Source organism: Zophobas morio, unplaced genomic scaffold (genome assembly GCF_036711695.1).
Source record: "Zophobas morio isolate AGI-343-1 ecotype UQ-CSIRO unplaced genomic scaffold, CSIRO_AGI_Zmor_V1 ptg000023l, whole genome shotgun sequence".
NCBI classification, from domain to species: Eukaryota; Metazoa; Arthropoda; class Insecta; order Coleoptera; family Tenebrionidae; genus Zophobas; species Zophobas morio.
Genome location: NW_026972128.1, coordinates 13,437,547 through 13,458,116, shown reverse-complemented (window position 1 = coordinate 13,458,116; position 20,570 = coordinate 13,437,547). Strand labels below are relative to the sequence as shown.

Below are 20,570 nucleotides of genomic sequence, written 5' to 3'. Positions count from 1 at the left end.
GCTGGAAATAAACGTGCCCCCCCGGGATTAAACCCCTGGTGTGGGGTCGTCAAAACAGCCCCGCGGACAAGCTCCCGCGTGTTTGTGCCGTGCGTGGAGACCCGTAAGGTGGGATGAAGGAATCCTGGAGGTTGAGCCCCCCTTGGTGCAGTGTGTCACCAAGGCTGGGCAACACGCCTCTTTGGCCTGGATTTCCACCAAAACGGGAGGTCGAGACTAACCCATCTCAGATCAATCGGCTGTGTCGTCGGGTCAGACCGCCGACAGGGTGAGTCCTTGGGGGAAGTGTAGTCTGAGCACGAGTAGCCTCACTAGTTGAGGCTGCGTACTGCAGGATGAGCTTCCCTGGGGGCTATATCCTTCTGCTAGCCCTGACGTCGAAGTTCGGCGTCCCCTTGTTGGACTCCGTGGTGGGTGGGGACGCAGGAGGACGAAATCAAAATCCAGATTATGGAAATCGACACTAAAAAAACCACTGAGGAAGTGCCTTCGGGTGCACCTCAAACAGAAAACCCAGCCAATGTGGGTTCGCAGCCTCCTAGGAGGAAGCGAATCTGCGGGGCTGAGGTAAAAAGGCGGAGGAAGGCTCGTTTGCAGGCGGAGGCGGCGAATACCGACCCGCCGAAACCGGGTCCATCCTCCTCCGGGATAAACCCCAAGGGTAAAGGGCAGGCTACGATAGCCAACCCTAAACAAACCGCGGGGAAAAAGACCTCAGGGTCAAAGAAGAGAGTGAGGTCTTCAACCTCCACACCTCCGGCAGCTGAGAAGCAAAAGAGGATGAGGAGGCAGGAGACTACCTCTAGAGAACAGAGCTACAGGGAGGCGGCTGCAAGTCATCTCCGTGTAGCTGTGATTGATGTGCAGCATCCACTTGGTAAGCTGACTGCTGGCCAGGTGGAGATAGTACAAAAGGGCCTGATGGGAGCGCTGGACAGGCAACTGGACCAGTGCTTGGCATCGGGTAGACAAGCAGCCACTTTCAGGGGCATGAAGTACACAGGGGAAGTCCTAAGGATAACCTGTGAAGACGAGTTGTCCCTGAAATGGCTACAACAAACAGTGCGCTCCCTAACACCCTTGTGGGAGGGCGCACAACTTAACGTGGTCCCCTTGGCTGAGCTACCAAGGCTGGTGAGGGCGACCCTGTGGATACCGGGACCACCGGTGGATGCAGGAGTCGTACTTCGCCGCCTGGAGGGTCAGAACCAATGGGCCCACGTCAAAAAATGGCTTCTTTTCCATCGCGAGGCCAAACCCGAGGCTGCCTCTCCAGGCAACCTCTTTGTGTTTGGTCTTGGGATGGAAGAGGCCAAGATAATCAGGGAGAGAGAGGGCAGAATCAATTATATGCTGTCCTCTTTCAACCTGAAACTCAAGGAGAACGAGGCGTCGGCTCAGGAAGGGCAGACCCCTATGGAAGAGGTAGAAACCCCAGGGGAGGAAGCCTCTACCAGTGGGGGCAGGCCCGCCTGAGACATGTGCCTCGTGTCTCCTAGGACAATTATGGGATTTTTGGTTGCAGAGATGGCGCTGCAGCAGATAAATTTCATTCAGATTAACCTGCAGCATTGTCGCATGGCGACGACTGTTTTGTGTCGTCGTCTAGACAAGATGCAGAACACTATAGCAATAATCCAAGAACCATGGATTGTAAAATCCAGGATCGCAGGGTTGAGCAATTTAAATGGCACTGTTGTTTCAGGTACCACAATAGAATCTCCAAGGACATGCGTCTACATTCCGAGGAAAATTAAAGCCGTCCTCCTACCTCAGGTCAGCTCCAGGGATGTGACTGCGGTAAATGTTAAGTGTAACATAGGTAGAGGCGAAGAGCAACTGGTAATAGCATCCGTCCCGACAAGGGTAAAACGCAGTGAATAGTGGTTTATGGTTTTTAAAATACCATCACACAGTACAGACGCACATTTATTGACCGTGATTTTATTAACTATTATCGTTTGAAATTGGCCCAAAATGGGCCCAAAGCCTAAAAAAGCAGTGCCAAATGCTCAAAGTGACATCCAAAGTATCATTAGCCAATGTTTAGTTGATTTTTTTGATCAATCTACAGTGGACTGTGGTTGTGCTGCTGATTATGCGGTTTTGCACGAAGAAATTGGCAGCTGCAAATCACTTATTGTGGCCCAAACGGCCCTAATTCAACAACTCCAAAGCGTCGTAAGTACTCTACAATCCGAAATTCTACAGTTAAAGTCGACTGCAACAAGGATCTCTAATGAACCTAACCATACCATTGAAAATCGCAGAATATCGGCACCTCAACAGCCGTATAATGTAAAAAATAATGATAGGAATTCATTATCGACAATAAAAGATAATGTTTTTACTGTCCAGCCAGCTGATTTGTTAAATATGAAGAATCATCGCCAAGGTAATCCCTGCCGACGTTCGGATTTGCACTTATTTCCCGAAGTACAAATCGTGGAGCAACCGGAGGACTCTTCTCAATCCGATGAGGAATCCCAATTTGAAACTTATAAAAAGTCACAAATAAAGATGGATGATGCCCACTCCCACTCAATTCTTAAAGATGACGGTTTTGTACAGGTTAAATCAAAAAACCTGCACAAGAAGATGACTCACAACAAGAAAAAAAATTATGTAATTGGTACGAGCCAGTCAGACCAAAGTAATATGCTGAAAGCTGCCCCTAAAAAAGCTTTTCTATACGTATCAAGACTTCGTCCAGGAACCACTGAGGACCAAATTCTAAATTTCTTAAAAAATGATTTTCCGGAAGTGAAAGTTCAGCCTCTTGTCGCCAAGTATCCGGAATACTACAGTTCGTTTAAAATAATCGTAGATTTAGTCAACAAAGAGAAAGCCATGGACGCGAATAGGTGGCCTCAGGGTACCTACATATCGCGTTTTTTTCACAGAAGATCCAAGGCAATAGAGGAAAAGTAGAGTCCCAAAAAATGAACCTAAAAATACTATACGCCAATGTTCAGTGCTTGCGTAATAAGATTAATTTAATAGATGCTCAACTAGTAGCATCTGGTGTTAGTGTCCTATGCCTCAGTGAACACTGGCTAGATGCTCCTGAGGTGGAACTTGTTCGCATCGGTGATCTTAAACCTGCTGACTATTTTGCCAGAGTACAACATATTCACGGAGGAGTCGTCCAACTCATTAACTCCAATATTCCCTATAAAAATCTTCCTTACTTAAAAAAAATATCTATTGAAATACACTGTGAAATGACAGGCATCTTCATCCCACATCTAAATTTGATACTGGTATTAATATATAGAGCCCCTACTGGTGACATGCAGATATTTCTCGATAAAATTACAGCTCTAATGAATATCATTGATTATAGACAAAAGCGTGTGATAATAGGAGGCGACTTCAATTTACTCTTTAATCTAGAATATGACGCAAAAGCAACTTCCTTTTGTGAACTACTCCTAAGTTATGGATTTCGTCCCTTTGTCGACTTTCCAACCCGCAACAACAATCGCTTAGATAATGTATTTGCAAACAAGCTATGCACAAACATTGAAGTCTCACGCTTAGATTTGAATCTCTCTGATCATGTAAGTATACTAGTAGATTTATCAATAATTTGTGATGAAACAGACAAGGTAACGAAACTTAAACTATGTAGACCTTTAACTGCTTATGGAAAGCTAATGTTTTTTGAATTCATTAGCACCATCAACTGGGATTTTATTGATGGAGACATAGATGTTGACAACAAATTCTCAATGTTTTTAAACAACATGCTCTATATGTACTATATTGCTTTTCCTGAAAAAAAAATTGCATACAATCTTAAATCAAATAGTCCTCACAATGGCTGGTTTACTACAGAATTAAAATCCATGAGAGAAACTTTAGGTTTATTAGCTGAGTGTTACAAGTTGAATCGTTCAGATGAATCAAAAAAGCTAGTAATAAATTTTAAAAAGAAATATAATTTAGCTATAAAAAGAGCAAAAGTTAAATACAATGAAAGGTACATAATACGTAATAAAAATAATCCCAAGGCTTTGTGGAAAATGATTAATAATTCTAAAGAAACAAAAATAATAAAGAATTGTAGGATAACCCCTGACCATTTTAATCACTTCTTTAGTACAATTCCCAATACCATAATAACATCTCTACCTAAACCAAAATTTGATCCTATGTTGGTATTAACTCACTTGAAAGTCAGTACTCATTACTTCTTATTCCAGCCAGTGTCTCAAATAGAAGTACGTGCAGTTTTAGAAAGTCTACGTAATAGTAATACGAGGGACATATATGGATTTAACGTCAGCCTTATTAAAGGTATAAAGAATAATATTATAGCACCGTTAACAAAATTGATCAATCATTGTATTGAATCAAATATATTTCCTAATGCATTAAAAAAAGCAAAAATAATTCCTATTTTAAAAAAAGGAGATCCAGACGATCCTAATAATTATAGGCCAATTTCAATACTGCCAATAATCTCGAAAATTTTTGAGAAAATTTTACTAAACCAGTTAATTTTTTATGTAGAGCAAGATAAATTGTTATCATCTAAACAATTTGGATTTCGAAAAGGTCATTCTATTACTTCTGCTATTTCTACCTTGCTGGACAAAATTACACAATGTTTTGAAATGAAGGAAATTTACACTACAGCTTTTTTAGATCTAAGCAAAGCGTTTGACTGCGTTTCACCTGATATACTAATGCGCAAATTGTACTTTTATAACTTCCATCCTAGTAGTATTAATCTTATTATGAGTTACTTAAGTAATCGGACGCAAAATGTTTATTTTAAAGAGTCAATGTCGGATGAATGCCGAATTGTTTATGGGGTGCCCCAGGGATCCATTCTTGGCCCTATCTTATTTCTCCTATACATTAATGATCTCCCTCAATTCATACCGTCTGCGGATACTACGCTATATGCCGATGATACCTCCTTGGGCAATGCAGCGCCATCGGCTGATCTTTCCTTGCATGTAAATAATAGGCTAAAAGTTCAGGCAGGAGACTGGTTCTGCGCTAATCGTCTGTGCTTGAACAATGATAAAACGGTTACCATGCAGTTTAGCTTAAAACGTGATAAGTATTGTCCACCTGTAACTACAAAATATCTAGGCCTGTTTATAGACTCAGAGTTACGCTGGACCAAACATGGTGACTACGTAGCCACCAAAATATCTAAAGGCATATATCTACTTCGTAACTTAAGTAACAATCTTTCATCCAAATATATCAGAATCGCTTATTTCTCATTGTTACATTGTCATTTTGACCATGGTATTCTAAACTGGGGTCATTCAACATCATTACAAAGACTTTTTAAACTCCAAAGAAGAGCTGTTAGAATTGTGGCTGGTATTGGTTACCGAGACGAATGCAAACCACATTTTACTAAACTAAAAATTTTTACCTTACCTTGTTTGTTTATATTTCGTTGCCTTGAGCATTTAATTAAAAATTTTGGGAACTATTTTCCACTAAAGTCGTTTCATCAGTATGAAACTAGAACGGATGAAATCGCCTTTAAATTATTAAGACTGAGCAAATCTAAGTCTGGCACTTCATACTATGCCATCAAGTTTTTTAATAAATTACCGAATTCCTTTAAAAAAATGACTCCTAAACTTTTCTTAATGAAAATTAAACAGCACCTCCTTGACCACGCATATTATTCCTTCGAGGAATATCTGCGTAACAATTTGTTTGAAATATAAAATCTAGTCTTATTGATTTCTGTTATCAAATATATTAGTCTCATTGTTATAATGTTACATATTATTTTTTTCCCTATTAGGTACTGACTTGTGTAAACACTATTGTGTATTAACATGAATAAAGACATACATACATACATACATACACAGGGAGCACAGGAACCATGTCCGACATGGGAAATGGCGAACTTGGTGGAACACTGTGATACCGGAAATATAAACCTCATCATCGGTGCCGATGCGAATGCCCACTGTCTGTTGTGGGGGAGCAAAGACACTAATGATAGAGGAAGAACACTAGCTGAATATCTTTTATCAACAAATCTAGAGATTCTCAACCGAGGCTGCGAACCAACTTTCGTAACATCACGTAGTCAGTCAGTAATAGATATTACACTGGCTACATGGGATATATCACAATATATAATGGGATGGCACGTCTCTAAAGAGGCGTCAGTGTCAGACCATAGATGGATCATGTATACATCAAAATGTATAGACATGGAGATAAAGACGTACAGGAACCCTAGGCTGACGAACTGGGCTTTATACAACGAAGAACTGGACGACAGACTGGGGACCTCCGTGCAGTCTATACCAACAGAATACAGTTCGACAGAAGACATAGAGAAAACCTTGACCATTATCAACGACTCTCTAATGTCAGCGTATGAGAAAAGTAGCCCCCTAAAGAAGGAAGGTCTGGGCAAAGGTACACCATGGTGGAACCGAAGGCTCAGCCTACTTCAATCGGGGCTAAGAAAACTTTTCAATAGAGCAAAAAACACTAAGAAAACTGAAGACTGGGAAGCCTATAAAGAGCACCGGAAAGAGTTTAAGAAAGAATTAAGAAAGAGGAAACGGGAAACGTGGAGATCCTTCTGCAGCGACATAACGTCGACTGCTTCGGCCGCAAGGCTGAAGAGAGTTCTCTCGAAGGACCACACACATCAACTAGGTTTCCTAAAGAAAGAAGATGGCACCTTTACAGCCACCTTAGAAGAGTCCGCAGAACTTTTGCTGCAGACCATGTTTCCAGGCAGCACACGGACTACCTCCCATTCCAAAAGGGATGTAGTCGGTACTCAACCTTCCCCGAAGGACTGGGCGCTGGCTGCAAAGGTAGTCACGGAGGCAAGACTGGAGTGGGCAGTGGACAGCTTTTCCCCATACAAATCTCCAGGAGTTGACGGTATTTATCCCGCCCTCCTGCAGAGGGGAATGAGCAGACTACGCCCTATTTTGTTGCCAATGCTTCGGGCGTGTCTGGCTTTCAGCTACATACCGAATGCATGGCGAAAAGTAAAGGTTATCTTTATACCTAAGCCAGGACGACAAGATTACACCTTGGCTAAATCCTACAGACCAATTAGCTTAACATCATTCTTGCTGAAAACGCTAGAAAGACTAAGCGAAAAAGAGATTCGGGAGACTGCTTTGAGCAAGCAACCTCTACATCCGATCCAACATGCCTACATCCAAGGAAGATCCACCGATACGGCCTTACACACAGTTGTAAACCGTATAGAGTGGGCGATGGAGAACAAACTCTTCACCTTAGGAATGTTTTTGGATATTGAAGGAGCGTTTGATAAAACGACCTTCAAAAGCATAGAACTAGCCCTACGAAAGCACGACGTGGACCCCACCCTGAGTAGGTGGGTGGCCAGTATGCTGAGGAATAGGGAAGTAATGATTAATGTAGGTGGCACTGAGATCGAGGCTGTTGTAGACAGGGGATGTCCTCAGGGAGGAGTTCTCTCTCCTGTACTGTGGGATACTGTCGTTGACAGCCTGATACGACGCCTCAATGATCTTGGCTACCACACAATTGGATACGCGGACGATCTGGTAATTCTGCTAACAGGAAAAAACGCAGATACATTATGTGAGATAATGCAAGCTGCAGTAAAAATAGTCGAGGAATGGTGCAACAGACATACCCTCTCCGTTAACGGAGAAAAGACGAAACTAATCCTGTTTACCAGGAAAAGGAAAATTGGCACACTACAGATGCCAAAAATATTTAACACAACGCTTCAACTTTCGGACAAAGTCAAATACCTGGGAGTTGTATTGGACTGGCGACTGAATTGGAAGAAGCATGTAGATGATAAAGTAGAAAAGGCACGCTCGGCTCTTTGGCAATGTCGTAGGGTGGTGGGAAGGTCGTGGGGTTTAAATCCCAAGATCGCCCTCTGGATCTACACGGCAATAATCAGACCGATGCTGTGCTATGGAGCTTTAGTTTGGTGGCCCAGAGCCAGACAAAAAACAACAGCCCTGCAACTTGAACACGTTCAGAGAATGGCGTGTCTCAGTGTTACAGGAGCAATGAGGACCACTCCCACAGCGGCTCTGGAGACTCTCCTTTGCTTAGCACCTCTTAACCTTTACATAGAGGAAGCGGCAATGACGACGTCTCTAAGACTTCACTCTCTGGGAGTATGGAACAAGCAAGGCCGCACAACGAAGCACACTCGGATCTTAACGGAGGCGTTCAACAGAATACCCTTGTTGAGGATGGGTTGTGACCGAATGGGCACAAAATTAATATATGAGAAGACATATAGAATATCAATGAATGATAATTCAGAAGGACGAGCCGACATAGATATCTATGTCGATGGTGCCAAAACAGCTAGTGGTTCAGGAGCCGGCATCTACTCCGAACAACTGAACGCACAAATCAGTGTACCTCTCGGCACCCACACGTCTGTCTTACAAACAGAACTGATGGGAATAATGCTGGGAGCTAGAGTCATTGCTGAACGTGAAATCGGCAACAAATCAATACGCATACTTACTGACAGCAAGTCTGCACTACTAGCCCTGGACAGCTGTATGGTTCGATCCGGGCTGGTTTGGGAGTGCAGACAAACGCTAAAGTATGTAACGCAGAGGAATAGTGTGGAACTTTGTTGGATCAAAGGACACAGTGGCAACGAAGGAAACGAGAGGGCAGATGAGATGGCGAAGCGAGCCGCGCGCATGCCCTTCTGGGGACCCGAACCGGCAATCACGCCTTCGGTCGCCCTCTCGAACGAACTCGTAAAGCAATATACCCATAGACGCCATGAGCAGATATGGGCGACGTTGAGCAGCTGTCGGCATAGTAGAGCTTGTATGGCGACACCAGACCGTAAGTTGACAAAATTTTATCTCTCACTTTCAAGGGACAAACTGCGTAAACTGGTAGGATTCCTTACGGGACATTACCAGTTTAACAAACATCTACATACGATAGGGGTAGTAACAGACCCAATCTGTCGTGGATGCAATGAAGAAGAGGAAACAGCTGAGCACATTCTTCGTGAGTGTCCAGCCCTAGCCTCCTACAGGGAATCCATACTAGGGGACATCTGGCCTAGTATGGCAAATATCAGGGAGTTTCCACCCTCTGCATTACTCAAGTACATTCAAGCAGTTGGATGGCTTGACGAGTAGAGGAGCGGGAAAACACCCTGATATGGACTTGGGGAAGGTACAATGGGCCCAAAGGCGAGGCCTAAGTGCCGGCTGGCTACGGTCAGCCCCCATAAATTAAGAATCCAGAATCCAGAAGGTCCATGTAGACATAGAAATCATACACTGATAACTAATGGCAAAAAAAAAATAAATAGAGAAAATAATTAAAACTAATAATAACAATAAAAGCAAAAATAATTTTCAACCTCAGAACAACTAAACAAAATATACTTACTATTAACATTGCATGTAGTAACGTAGTCAACTAATTGATCCTTAATACAATTACATAATTTGAAACAGCTATTTGTTGTTCTGTTTATTCCTGCGGATTTGCAGGCCCAAATCTTCGGGGTAAATAGAGCATCATCTTTGATGTAATTATCAACAATAGAGCATCATCTTTGATGTAATTATCAACAACATAATCTACAAATTACAATACCCTCGAATCTGAAGACATCATTTCAAACAAAGTCAAGGTAAAAAGTCTCCTACATCTTCAGGCTTCAGGTAAGGAAGTCCAAAAAACAATTTAAGATATTGGCTACTTTCAGTGTTATTTTCATATTCCTTTGCGAAAACTACATTCTGAATATTTCTGTACCAATTTTGGTAAAGGTGAAATTTACAACCTGAAATAGAAACATTTGACCACACATCATTAATTGCTTGGTGAACTGTCACTTCAAAATCTACAATGATTTTTTGTGGACAAAATACGTTCCCCTTTGACTAAAAATTGTTGACATCTCCATTTTTTAGCATAGAACTGATAGTCGAAAAGGGTTTACAATTTTATTAAGGGTGAACTAAAGCATATTCCAGCATAGGGAAATACATATAAATTTCTGTCCAAGTTTTTGCCAAAAATATACGTCCGATTGTAATAAACTTCACACCGTTGAAATGAGCGTAAAAACCCTACCCAGACTGCTTTTCCGTTTTTTAAATTTTGTTGTCAAAAAAAAAACTACAACCCGTTAAAATTGTGATGAGTATGAGATTATCTGGTTTTCGCTATTTATAAATCAATTTTAAATTTTCAAAAAGGTACATTAGTACAAATTGTATTAAAAAATCCATTGCGCTTTACAGAAATAAAATATCTTAATAATTTTTGCAAGAAGAAAGATGTAAATGAAAAAAGAAAGTTATGTTGTCACATTTAGAATTGGCGGCTTATTCGCTTAAATTTTAAGTTTAAGAAATCAAAAATAGCACCTCAATTTTTGCCATACTTTCAGAAAACAGACAAGAACAGAAACTTCAATTAGCCCGCGAGAAAAGAATAAACGCATTAAATTTTAGAAAAAAAAAATTACAAAACTGATGACGGTTCTTTGGAGTATGGACCCAGCTCAATAAAATCCGATGTGGAGCTGGATTTATTAAACAATAATATGGAATTATTGGTCACATCACAAATTAAACTTTTACTCCTACTATGTTTAACCAAATATTTAACTAAACTTAAAATTTGAGCGAATAAAATTCTGAATGTGGCAACATAACTTCTTTCATTTACATCTGTCTGCTTGCAAAAATAATTATCACAGTTTTCATGTTCACCAAACACATGATATGGCGCAATTGCTAAATCTGTAGCTAAACTTTTTATTTGTTGCTGAAAACAGCTTTTTTTCTGTGCTGGTGTCTTTAATTGCCTCTTACTTGGCATTGTGACTTGGAGATTAAATTTAGAAAACCTTAGAGGGTGGACACTCTCATAAAATTTTTTTGTGGGATTATGAGGGGTTTAAAAGGACGGGGTCTATCGGTTATAGATGTTTTCAAAATAAGAGAGTAAAACTACCTGGAAAACTGACTTGACTTTTAGGGTTTTCCTAAGCGGTAGGTGGGCCAATAGGAATGACTCACAGCTTGTACTAGGTATAATGGATTAAGCTTATGGCCCTATTATGATATCCTAAAAGTCAAGTCAGTTTTCCAGGTTTTCTCTTATTTTGAAAGCAGCTATACCTGTCATAGATTTGAGAGGACAAGTAAAATGGCTAAAGTTTGTAATTTTAAATACTGCCCCTGTTTACTCAAGTATTTATTAAGATATTTTATTTCTGTAAAGCCCAATAGATTTTTTAATACAATTTCTACTAATGTATCTTTTTGAAAATTTAAAACTGATCCATAAATAGTGAAAACCAGATAATCTCATACTCAACACAATTTTACCGCGTTGTAGTTTTTTTTGACAACAAAATTTAAAAAACGGAAAAGCAATCTGGGTAGGGTTTTTTACGCTTATTTTAACGGTGTGAAGTTTATTACAATCGGACGTATACCTACTTTTGGCAAAAACTCGGGCGGAAGTTTATATGTATTTCCCTATGCTGCAATATGCTTTAGCTCACCCTTAATGTGAGTCCTCTTCCCTCTCACGTATCAGGGTACTTGATTTAGGTGAGTCCCCTCACCTCTCAAGGTGCTCCAGAGTTCCCTCGTCTCTCACCTATCAGGCTGCTTCATTTATGTGAGTCTCTTCGCCTCTCACTTATCAAGGTGATCATATTGAATGTACACTGAGACATGTTTGAAATCTTGGAGATGTTTTAAATTTATAAGCATGGTAAAATTTTGATCAAAATGTATTTGCTCATCCCCCCTAAAAATTTGATGACGCCGCTGAAAAATTTTGCTGAAAAAATGCTATCTTAAATGTGTAAAGAATGATGAGTCTATTCATGTGATCTATCACTGCATTAATATTTTTTAGACTTGCTTATACGGGATGTCTGAAAAAATTAATGACTGAGTCAAATAATTTTATTGATTAAATCAAGAATTGCAAAACTGAATACTTTGAAATCTTGCAGACGTATTTGTCTTAAATTACAAGTAGTATACAGGCTGTTCCTTTTATCTGTTCACACCTGACAATTTTTGCATAGGCAACATATTATACACCCCAGAGACGACTTCATTCAATTTATTTTTTTTAATAAGCAATCATAGCAATCATAAAAAAATGACAAAGAAGTGAATGCTAAATAATGACAAAATTGAAAAAATTAATACTCAATTTATTTTAAAATACCCCGCTACAAAAATGTAATACGAAGAAAACATAATAGGCCTGCAGTCGTCACATTTCCAACAGCGAGGGAAGTACTTTTTTAAACTCTTTAGACCAATTTTTCAAAATGTCTCGGTACAATTCACCATTCAAGTTGCCTTCACTAATATGGCGACTCATTTTTGATTGTTTACAATAAAAACGTGGTATTTTTACTGCAAAATTGTATACATAGGTTCCCAGTAGGAGAAATCGTAAAAAATTGAATTTCGTTTATTACAGCGTCATCTGTCATGTTTTAGACAAATCGTACGTACTTTTAGCCGTGGAATCCAAATCTGTAATAAAAATTGGGGGTTCCTATTTAAAATTTCAAACTTACCCCCACCCCACCTACAAGCACGAGAGTATTTCCCATGTAATGATTAAATTGCGATTTTCCACATTTTTTGTCGAGTGCTTATTTTTTCAGATATTTGAAAGTTTCAGGTTAAGAAAATTACCCTGTTGACTGAGTCTAAGTCTGAGGCAGTACTTTTTAAACAAAAATGTGAACTTTTCCTGCGTTTATGTTGGCATCACGGAATTAATTGTGTGACAGAGATGTCAATCGTGACATGCGATAAATTTAGGTTATATTTTGGGTACATTTTGCAAATTAAAAATGTCAACAATCTGTCAATCTTGACACCTGACAACCGGAAATTATAAAAAACGTCATGATACTAATTTCAACTAAAAATCAAGGATTGCCAACAGATTCGGTCATTTCTGATCACGAGGTATTATAATGTCAAATTTACATAATATCCGTTCGCAAAACTCCCGCACTGTCAAAATGACATTCTGTTGGTATGAGAAATAATCCCCTAAAAGATTTTTAAGTTTATATGATTACCGCCTTGAATTTCAAATTTTCAAAATTAATGTCTATTTGGCATTTGAAAAATCAAATGTTTATTAACTATTTTACCTTTTCGAGTTGCTGAAGTGTTGAATGTGTTTAAAGAACTTGTCAGTAATTCAAACAAATTGTAGCACCAGAAGCGTAGAAATGGACAGTAAGGTCAAAAATATATATTATTCAAAAGAAGCCTTCGCTGTCGTTCGTGTGTCATACTCTTTCGTTATTTGAATTGATAAAAATCTTCAGTTAATGTGCTTTTGACATTTTTATTTGACAAGTTATTTTTAATTACTAATTTGTCACTAGATTGCAATTTTGCAACATATTGTACAGGTTTTTCGCATCTCACCACTCAGTACACTCAGGTCATTTTTTCCAAATCTGACACTGACAGTGCGGGAGTTTTGCGAACGGATATTACTTTCAAATCAAACTTTGTCTCCTAATTTTTTTAAACAACGCGTTAATAATGAATGATAAATATATTAATTTTAACACGCACATTGTGAATTCCAACAGTAATAATACCATAGTTATTGCGTTCGCATAATTTCCACTCAATTATTGTGATGTAACACCTGTAGATCATTGGAATGTCGACAAACTTCGCTCAAAAATATACGAGCATTAAAAATTGACGTATCTATATATAACTACATATTAATAAAAAGCCAATTTTAATTTACATTCATTGTTGTCCAAGTGTACCATTATATTGTGTATTAATCTATCATTAATGATTTATTCAAAGTTACATTAAACAAAAAAGTCATTAGTCATATAATTTCTTATAAGACTTATTTACTTTGTACTTATCAAGCCTGTGTTATGATGAATTCCATTTATGGCTTAATGAGCTCTTCATTATAATAGTACTTGCCGATGCTGGTCATTATTGTAATAAACTTTGTTAAAGTGTTCGAAAGTAATTACTTATAGAGGTAGTTTATTTTGTAGCAAGTTGCAACCATAGTTAAAAAGTGCATTCATTATTTTATTATTAATAGTCTTATATGTATTATAAAAAAATAAACACGCACGCAGTTGTCTGCTTAAAGAAAGGTGATTAAAAATGAGTAACATAAAAAAATACACAACTAATTGACATCATTTTTCCATTAGATAAATAAACAAATAACTGTCAGGTTTTAGTGTTTTAATTGCGATTATGAAGTAAATGTTTATTAGGCTAGATTTCCGTCTATTGTTTGGAAACAACAAAAGTGCGATCAACACCCATAAAAATTTTAAACAACTAGTTTCCACATACTTGGAGATACTGTGCTACTCATATGATATTAATTGTGTGACGATCTATACATTTTTGGTCCAATAAATTTGAGTAGCAGTTACTCTCTGCGAAAATAAATACAAGACGATATTCTATCATAAGTAACAAAATCGACAAAAATACACAACACCAACAGTATATTAACGAGCGAAGAACGTAACACACTTCTCAGAAATTGGAATTTGTGGCAATGTCACAGTACTACCACTGGATAAAAGTAAAAGACAACAGTGGACTGGCTAGAGTTGTCGAGATTGCAGGATACCGCGCCCTTGTTAACCGATCGTTTAAACCGAATGTTGTTTTAGTAAAACTCACTTTCATAAATAAATAAATACGATATTCGAGATCTCACATTCTCTCTCTGCTATCAAACACAGTGGATTCATTCGAGGAAATGTGAATTTAATTTAGAGTCAGTTATTAAGGAATACAAGTCTTCCGTATATTTGTAATTTATTTATAAAAATCGTTTGTAAATAGTGCTAGTTAACATTAATGTTTTAAAGATTTTCCTAAACAAGCTACTGCTTCCGAGAGATTTAATTATTGTAAATTATTCTGGGTTCAATTAATTAAATTAATTTCAGTTGCTTTAGAAAACCACTAATCAGTAATTACAAAATGATTTAACAGTAAAAGCACCTACAAATTTGTTTTCAAATTAATCACATTATGAGCTACTAGTTATAAACAAAATGATTTCACTGTTACAAATTCCAGCTGTAACGCTGGTATTAAATAGTGGTGTCACCTTCACTAATGTATTATTACAAAAGTAAGGGTGAGAGTACTTTAAAAGCAAAATTTATAGTGGTATACTTAAATGTTTTTATTTTCCTATTTAGTATTGTTATCGTTTTGTTACCATGACAAACGTACAATTTATGAATTACGCTGGCATCTGCACTAATATTAGATAATTGAATCATCACTATTGTTTATATCATTTCCTGGCTTTTGCACATCTCATAGTGAGTAAGTAGGACGCCAAATAGCAACATTATTGCATTGATACAACAATGATTAACACACCTTAAAGAAATTCTTATCTTCGCTTAAATATTTATATAATGTTTCTTTTGTTCATTTTCACATTGTTTTTTTTTAATATTCATACAATATACATATAATAATATACCTTAATATACATACAATATATATAGATACAAAAATAACGTTCTGCGAATAATGCGTAAACGATTTGGTCTTTTTGATATATTTTATTATTATTATATTAAAAGCATATACCTACCGGTACATTGTTTGTGGTTTTCTAGTACTTCATTGGTTGCGATGGAAACGAAAATGACGTAAACTTATTAAATAAGTTGTTATCGTCCGTGATTATAAAAGTTCATCCCAACGAGACGCTAGGGTAACAACGGATTCATTAAAAGTGTGACGTCTGAATACATAGTTGATAATGTATACCTTTCGTGAGAATGTAATGCATACTCATTTCCTGTAGAAAAAATAAGTAAATTAAAGAAAATTGATCCGCCCTTTGGGATCCATGTGATACTCTCTAATAAGTACTTACGTAAACGTCTAATAATAATCCAACCTGAAACCAAATACCCAGTAGATCCACCGATAAAAATCTACATTGTTAATCCTGGATATTAGATTACATCTAGTCCGCGCTCCTATTGTCTTATTAAAATAGCGCGATGCAGAAATTAGACTCTTGTTTTCTGATTTAAACAGAATTGCTTTACCATCACCCGGAGCGTTCGTTGGTTCATCTCTTCTTATTTCATTCTCGACCAGGCTCTCGCTATCAAGCCACCCATTTGGCTACATGTGAATTGGTATCTTTTGCCGAGGAATATGTTCGGTGCGTTGGAACTCCCCATAAAGGCAAAGAGTGGGCTGGAAAGCAGAATCGAGTGGAGAGAAGATAAGCGACATTTAGAAACTCCGGCGGATGTCGATAAGGGTTTCTATAGGAAGGAAAAGACCTGAGTGAGACTGCTGGTGCGTGAGAACAGTCCTCCGTCTAGTTGATTACCATTCCGAATTGGAAGTTAAAAACAGTAATTACTAAGCCAGGCTATGATGTCAGCTATACGTGTTCTGCATGTTGCCTTATGGCGACAACAGGCCGCGGGGTCCCACAGAACACATTTTTATTCAATTTGAATATCATTAGACACTTTTTAACACACCTCCGCACACACGTATTGTGATACTGGTGTTGTACTTTTTGTTTCTTTGGTTCTCCGGCAACTTTTGTTAAAGAATCTATATCTGCATCCACGGTATTAAGTTATTACTGTAATAAAAATCTCACGACGCTTAAATATCGTCTCCTATTAGTTATGTGTGAAAGAATGAAGTTCGAACCCCCATTTAAACACTTGTTACATATTTACATATACTGCGTGATCAGAAATGACTGGACCTGTTGGCAGTATGTATTTTTTAAATAAAACTGTGAACTATTCTTGCCTGACATGCGGTAAATTTAGTTTATGTTTTGAATACATTTTGCAAATTAAAAATGTCAAAAATCTTTCAATCTTGACAGCTGACAACCGGAAATTATAGAAAACATCATGATACCAATTTCAACTAAAAATTCAAGATTCTAATATGAAATAAGTAAGAATCTGATTCACCAGGATCATTTCAATATGTTGTTAAAAGCGTGGTGAGAAGAATTTGATTTATTTTTGATATGCTTTTGTATTTAGAACATATAATAATAATTTTTGGTTCTTTTGTGTTTATCTCATGACACTAGCTAGCTGTTCACAAATTTTATTTACTTTTTGACAGGCAGTATTTTGACTATTAGTCCTTAAAAATTTGATATATCCATACAAATAAAAAAAAGGTCAGCAGACTACGGTACATTACATCAGAAACACAATACAAGATATCTTTTTCTGCCTTTCGGTGAAAAAACTGTTCATCATTTTACCATTTTTCTTTTCTAGTACTGTACAGTAATAAAGGGTTCGTTTGATGAAGGGCTAATTTCAGGTTTCTCGACATTTCGTAATCCCTAGGGTCTGAAAAAGTAAGTCTCCCCTTTCCATCTGTTTCTTTGTCTGTCGTTTGTCCATTTCAATCAAAATATATCTGTTTATCTCCCCCAAAAAGTTTATGACGTCATTTCAAAGTTCTACCAAATAAATCGTGTCTAAAATGGGTAAAATATTATAGTCTATACTTTTATGGTTTATATTCATTTATATTTTTTTAAATTGTTTATGTTGGGTGACTAATGAATAAGCAATTAATTATATTAATTAAAAAAAAAACGAGTTACCTGATTTTTCCGAAATTTAGGAAATTTATTGTTAATAGCATTACACTGTACCTAACTAATAGGTACATGTGTGTCTGTCCTTGCTAAAAAGTTAGCAATGTAAAATTTATTACGAAAAACTCACTTGAAACATGCATATTTCTCGATCTTTCGTTTAACAACCTACATCTATCTTTTTTCACTTACATAGGTTATCTTGAAAAAAATGAAAGTTCGCAACATCAAATTTTATTATTTATCTAAGAACTTGGATTTGTTTGACAGTATTTCAAGGCCGTTCTCCCTGAAATTATTTTAGACTAATTTAGTAACATTAAAACGTTCAAGATTTTCGAAAATGTAAAAATGTTCATTTTTGAAAATAAATTTGCATTTTGAGACACACTATTTTATTTTAAAATTTGTGAAGTGAAATTTTTGACACTGATTTCTACGTCATCTACACTGCAATATGTACACTACAATCTACATTTTATTGATTTTTTGAAGATTCGGTGGTCCTTTATGTATATTTGCTATAAGCCATTTGGCTGCTAAACATCTTTTCTATACTAGAAATTTGCATATTTTTACGCTTTGAGAAACATAGTTTAATTTCGGTTACAGCTTATGCTTCATAATTTTTTGTAACAAATGGTTTCCCTGGAATTTACGCAATTACTGAAACCACCTATTTCCCAAAAATTTTAAATTGTACTATAAAAATGTGTTGTTCTCTTGATTATTTGTATCACTTTCTTAACACATTCTAGAAATCTTGAAATTCTAGGTTTTCTTCGGTAATATATATTTCATGTACTTGTATTTAGGGCGTTAAGGTTTGAGTACAAAGAATTTTGACATTCTGAATGTAGAAGATGTGGATTTATATAAAGAAAATAATAATGGAATTAATATAATATAGAATAGTCACTAAGCGCGGGTTTTTTCATAAATCATTAATTATTACAAATATAAAAAAAAGTAAAGGACCAAAGTTGTACCCTTCCTTGAAGACTATATTCTAAAAATTTTTAACTATACACGGTGTTCTGTTTTTAAGGCATAACACACATCTTTGTTTTTTTTTTAGATGAAACTCTAACTGTTTTCTTAGACTTTACAACTACAGTTTATTATTGAAAAAATGATTCGACGATGTCACGTTATTCCAATTTTCCAATGGAAGGATTCACAAGTCTGTCTTATAATATCTTGTGGAGAGATAAAGAGGGGTAGGTACGTGCTTTATTGTGGTATAAATAAAATAAAATTTTCATATGCAGAGTTTTTTTTAATTACATATTTTAATTTTCAAAAACCGATGTTTCAGTTTTTTCAAATAGAACGTCCTATATTTTACTACTGCATCTTATTGTATTTTTGGTTCTCTTTCGTTTTTTATATTATTTATTATTTTCTATACCTATTTAAAGTTGATAGTTACTGTGATTTTTTACTTTTTCGAGAGATACATCGACATATTAGAAGGATGAGGATAAAAAGTAGAGTAAGACACACTAATAAAATACATGGTGTTCTATTTGAAAAAATTGAAATATCAACATTTGAAAATAGTTTTAGATTTTTTATAAGCACTCGATGTACTAAAGTTTGTTTCATTTGGCACCAAAACAAAGCGCGTACTTTTATTTATCCTTCCATAAAATGTTTTAAGACAGACTTTAAAAAAATTGGTCCAAAGTTATTTCGACAATTTTTTTTCCTCACCCTTGAAATACAATAAAGCAAATCCAACTTTTTCGAAAAATTGTAAAATTTGATTATGCGAATTTTATTTTTACTTCCCGAGCGTAAGCAAAGGAAGTATTGTAATCGAGTCCGTCGACATTCTCTCTACTTTTACGTTTTCTCGGCCTTTCATGACCCCTAGAGGACGAAGAAATAGGTCTCTCGTTTCCGTCTGTCTGTCCGTCTGTCCATCTGTCCGTCTGTGCGTCTGTCCGTGTATCCGTGTGTCCGTCTGTCCGTCTGTCTCCGAAAGTACTAGACCGATTGTTGCGACATTTTGTATTTATATTAGGAATATCGTGTAGATGGTAAAACGCTAACCAAAATTTGTCTAATCATCCCCACCACTAATGCGATGACGTCACTTCAAAATTGTACATAGTAAATGGGTTTTAAATTGTATAAAATGACATAGTCCTACACATGTAGTTTATGACTCCGAATTGACTTTTTACCCGAAACGTCCAGATTTTTGGAAAAAAAATCAAAATTATACTTGTCCAAAAGGTATAAGGTTATATGACCATCATAAAAGTAGTTGACCGCAAATAAATACCCCCTTTGTGTGTTTCCCACTAAGCATACCGGTTGGCAATAAATCGTCTTCTAAACATTTCTTGCTCACATTTAACAGGGTCGGCTTTCAAAGCGAGTGGTTATTTCGGAACCCTCAGCGGCTGCAGGTAGTAAAGAAATAGTGGAGTGGTGGATTTTCATATTTAGTGAAAGCCGCCCCTGAACGAAACCACAACAGCCGGTCGAGCTGCAGTGGACACGTTATTTACGACCCTAAAACCTTTTCTATTGTAAACAACTTAACTTCGACACAATGGGATGATTTTATGATGGCCATATAACCTTATAGCTTTTGGTCCACTATATGGAACAATATTTTGCAATTTAATTTTAAATCTGCAAAACCGAATGCTTTGAAATCTTGCAGATGGTTTACAGTTATGATAAACACGATAAATTTTTAATCAAAGTATGTATATTTACTTATTCCCTCCAAAAAATTGATGACGTCAGCTCAAAAGTTTGCCCAATAAATCCCATTTAAGATGTACGAAATATGATGAGTCTGTACTTGTTATTTATCATTCCATTAATATTTTTTGCATTTGCATATACAGGGTGACTCAAAAAATTAA

At 36.8% G+C, this 20,570-nt stretch overlaps 1 protein-coding gene across 1 annotated transcript; it reads left to right on the top strand.

Annotated features, from left to right (window-relative positions):
- Nucleotides 1-7,935: 7,935 nt before the first annotated feature.
- On the top strand, nucleotides 7,936-9,005 carry LOC135134392 (uncharacterized). The gene is made up of 2 exons (XM_064063057.1): nucleotides 7,936-8,832; nucleotides 8,885-9,005. The coding sequence occupies exons 1-2, from the start codon at nucleotides 8,016-8,018 to the stop codon at nucleotides 8,905-8,907; spliced, it is 840 nt and encodes a 279-aa protein (XP_063919127.1). The 5' UTR covers nucleotides 7,936-8,015; the 3' UTR covers nucleotides 8,908-9,005.
- Nucleotides 9,006-20,570: the final 11,565 nt, after the last annotated feature.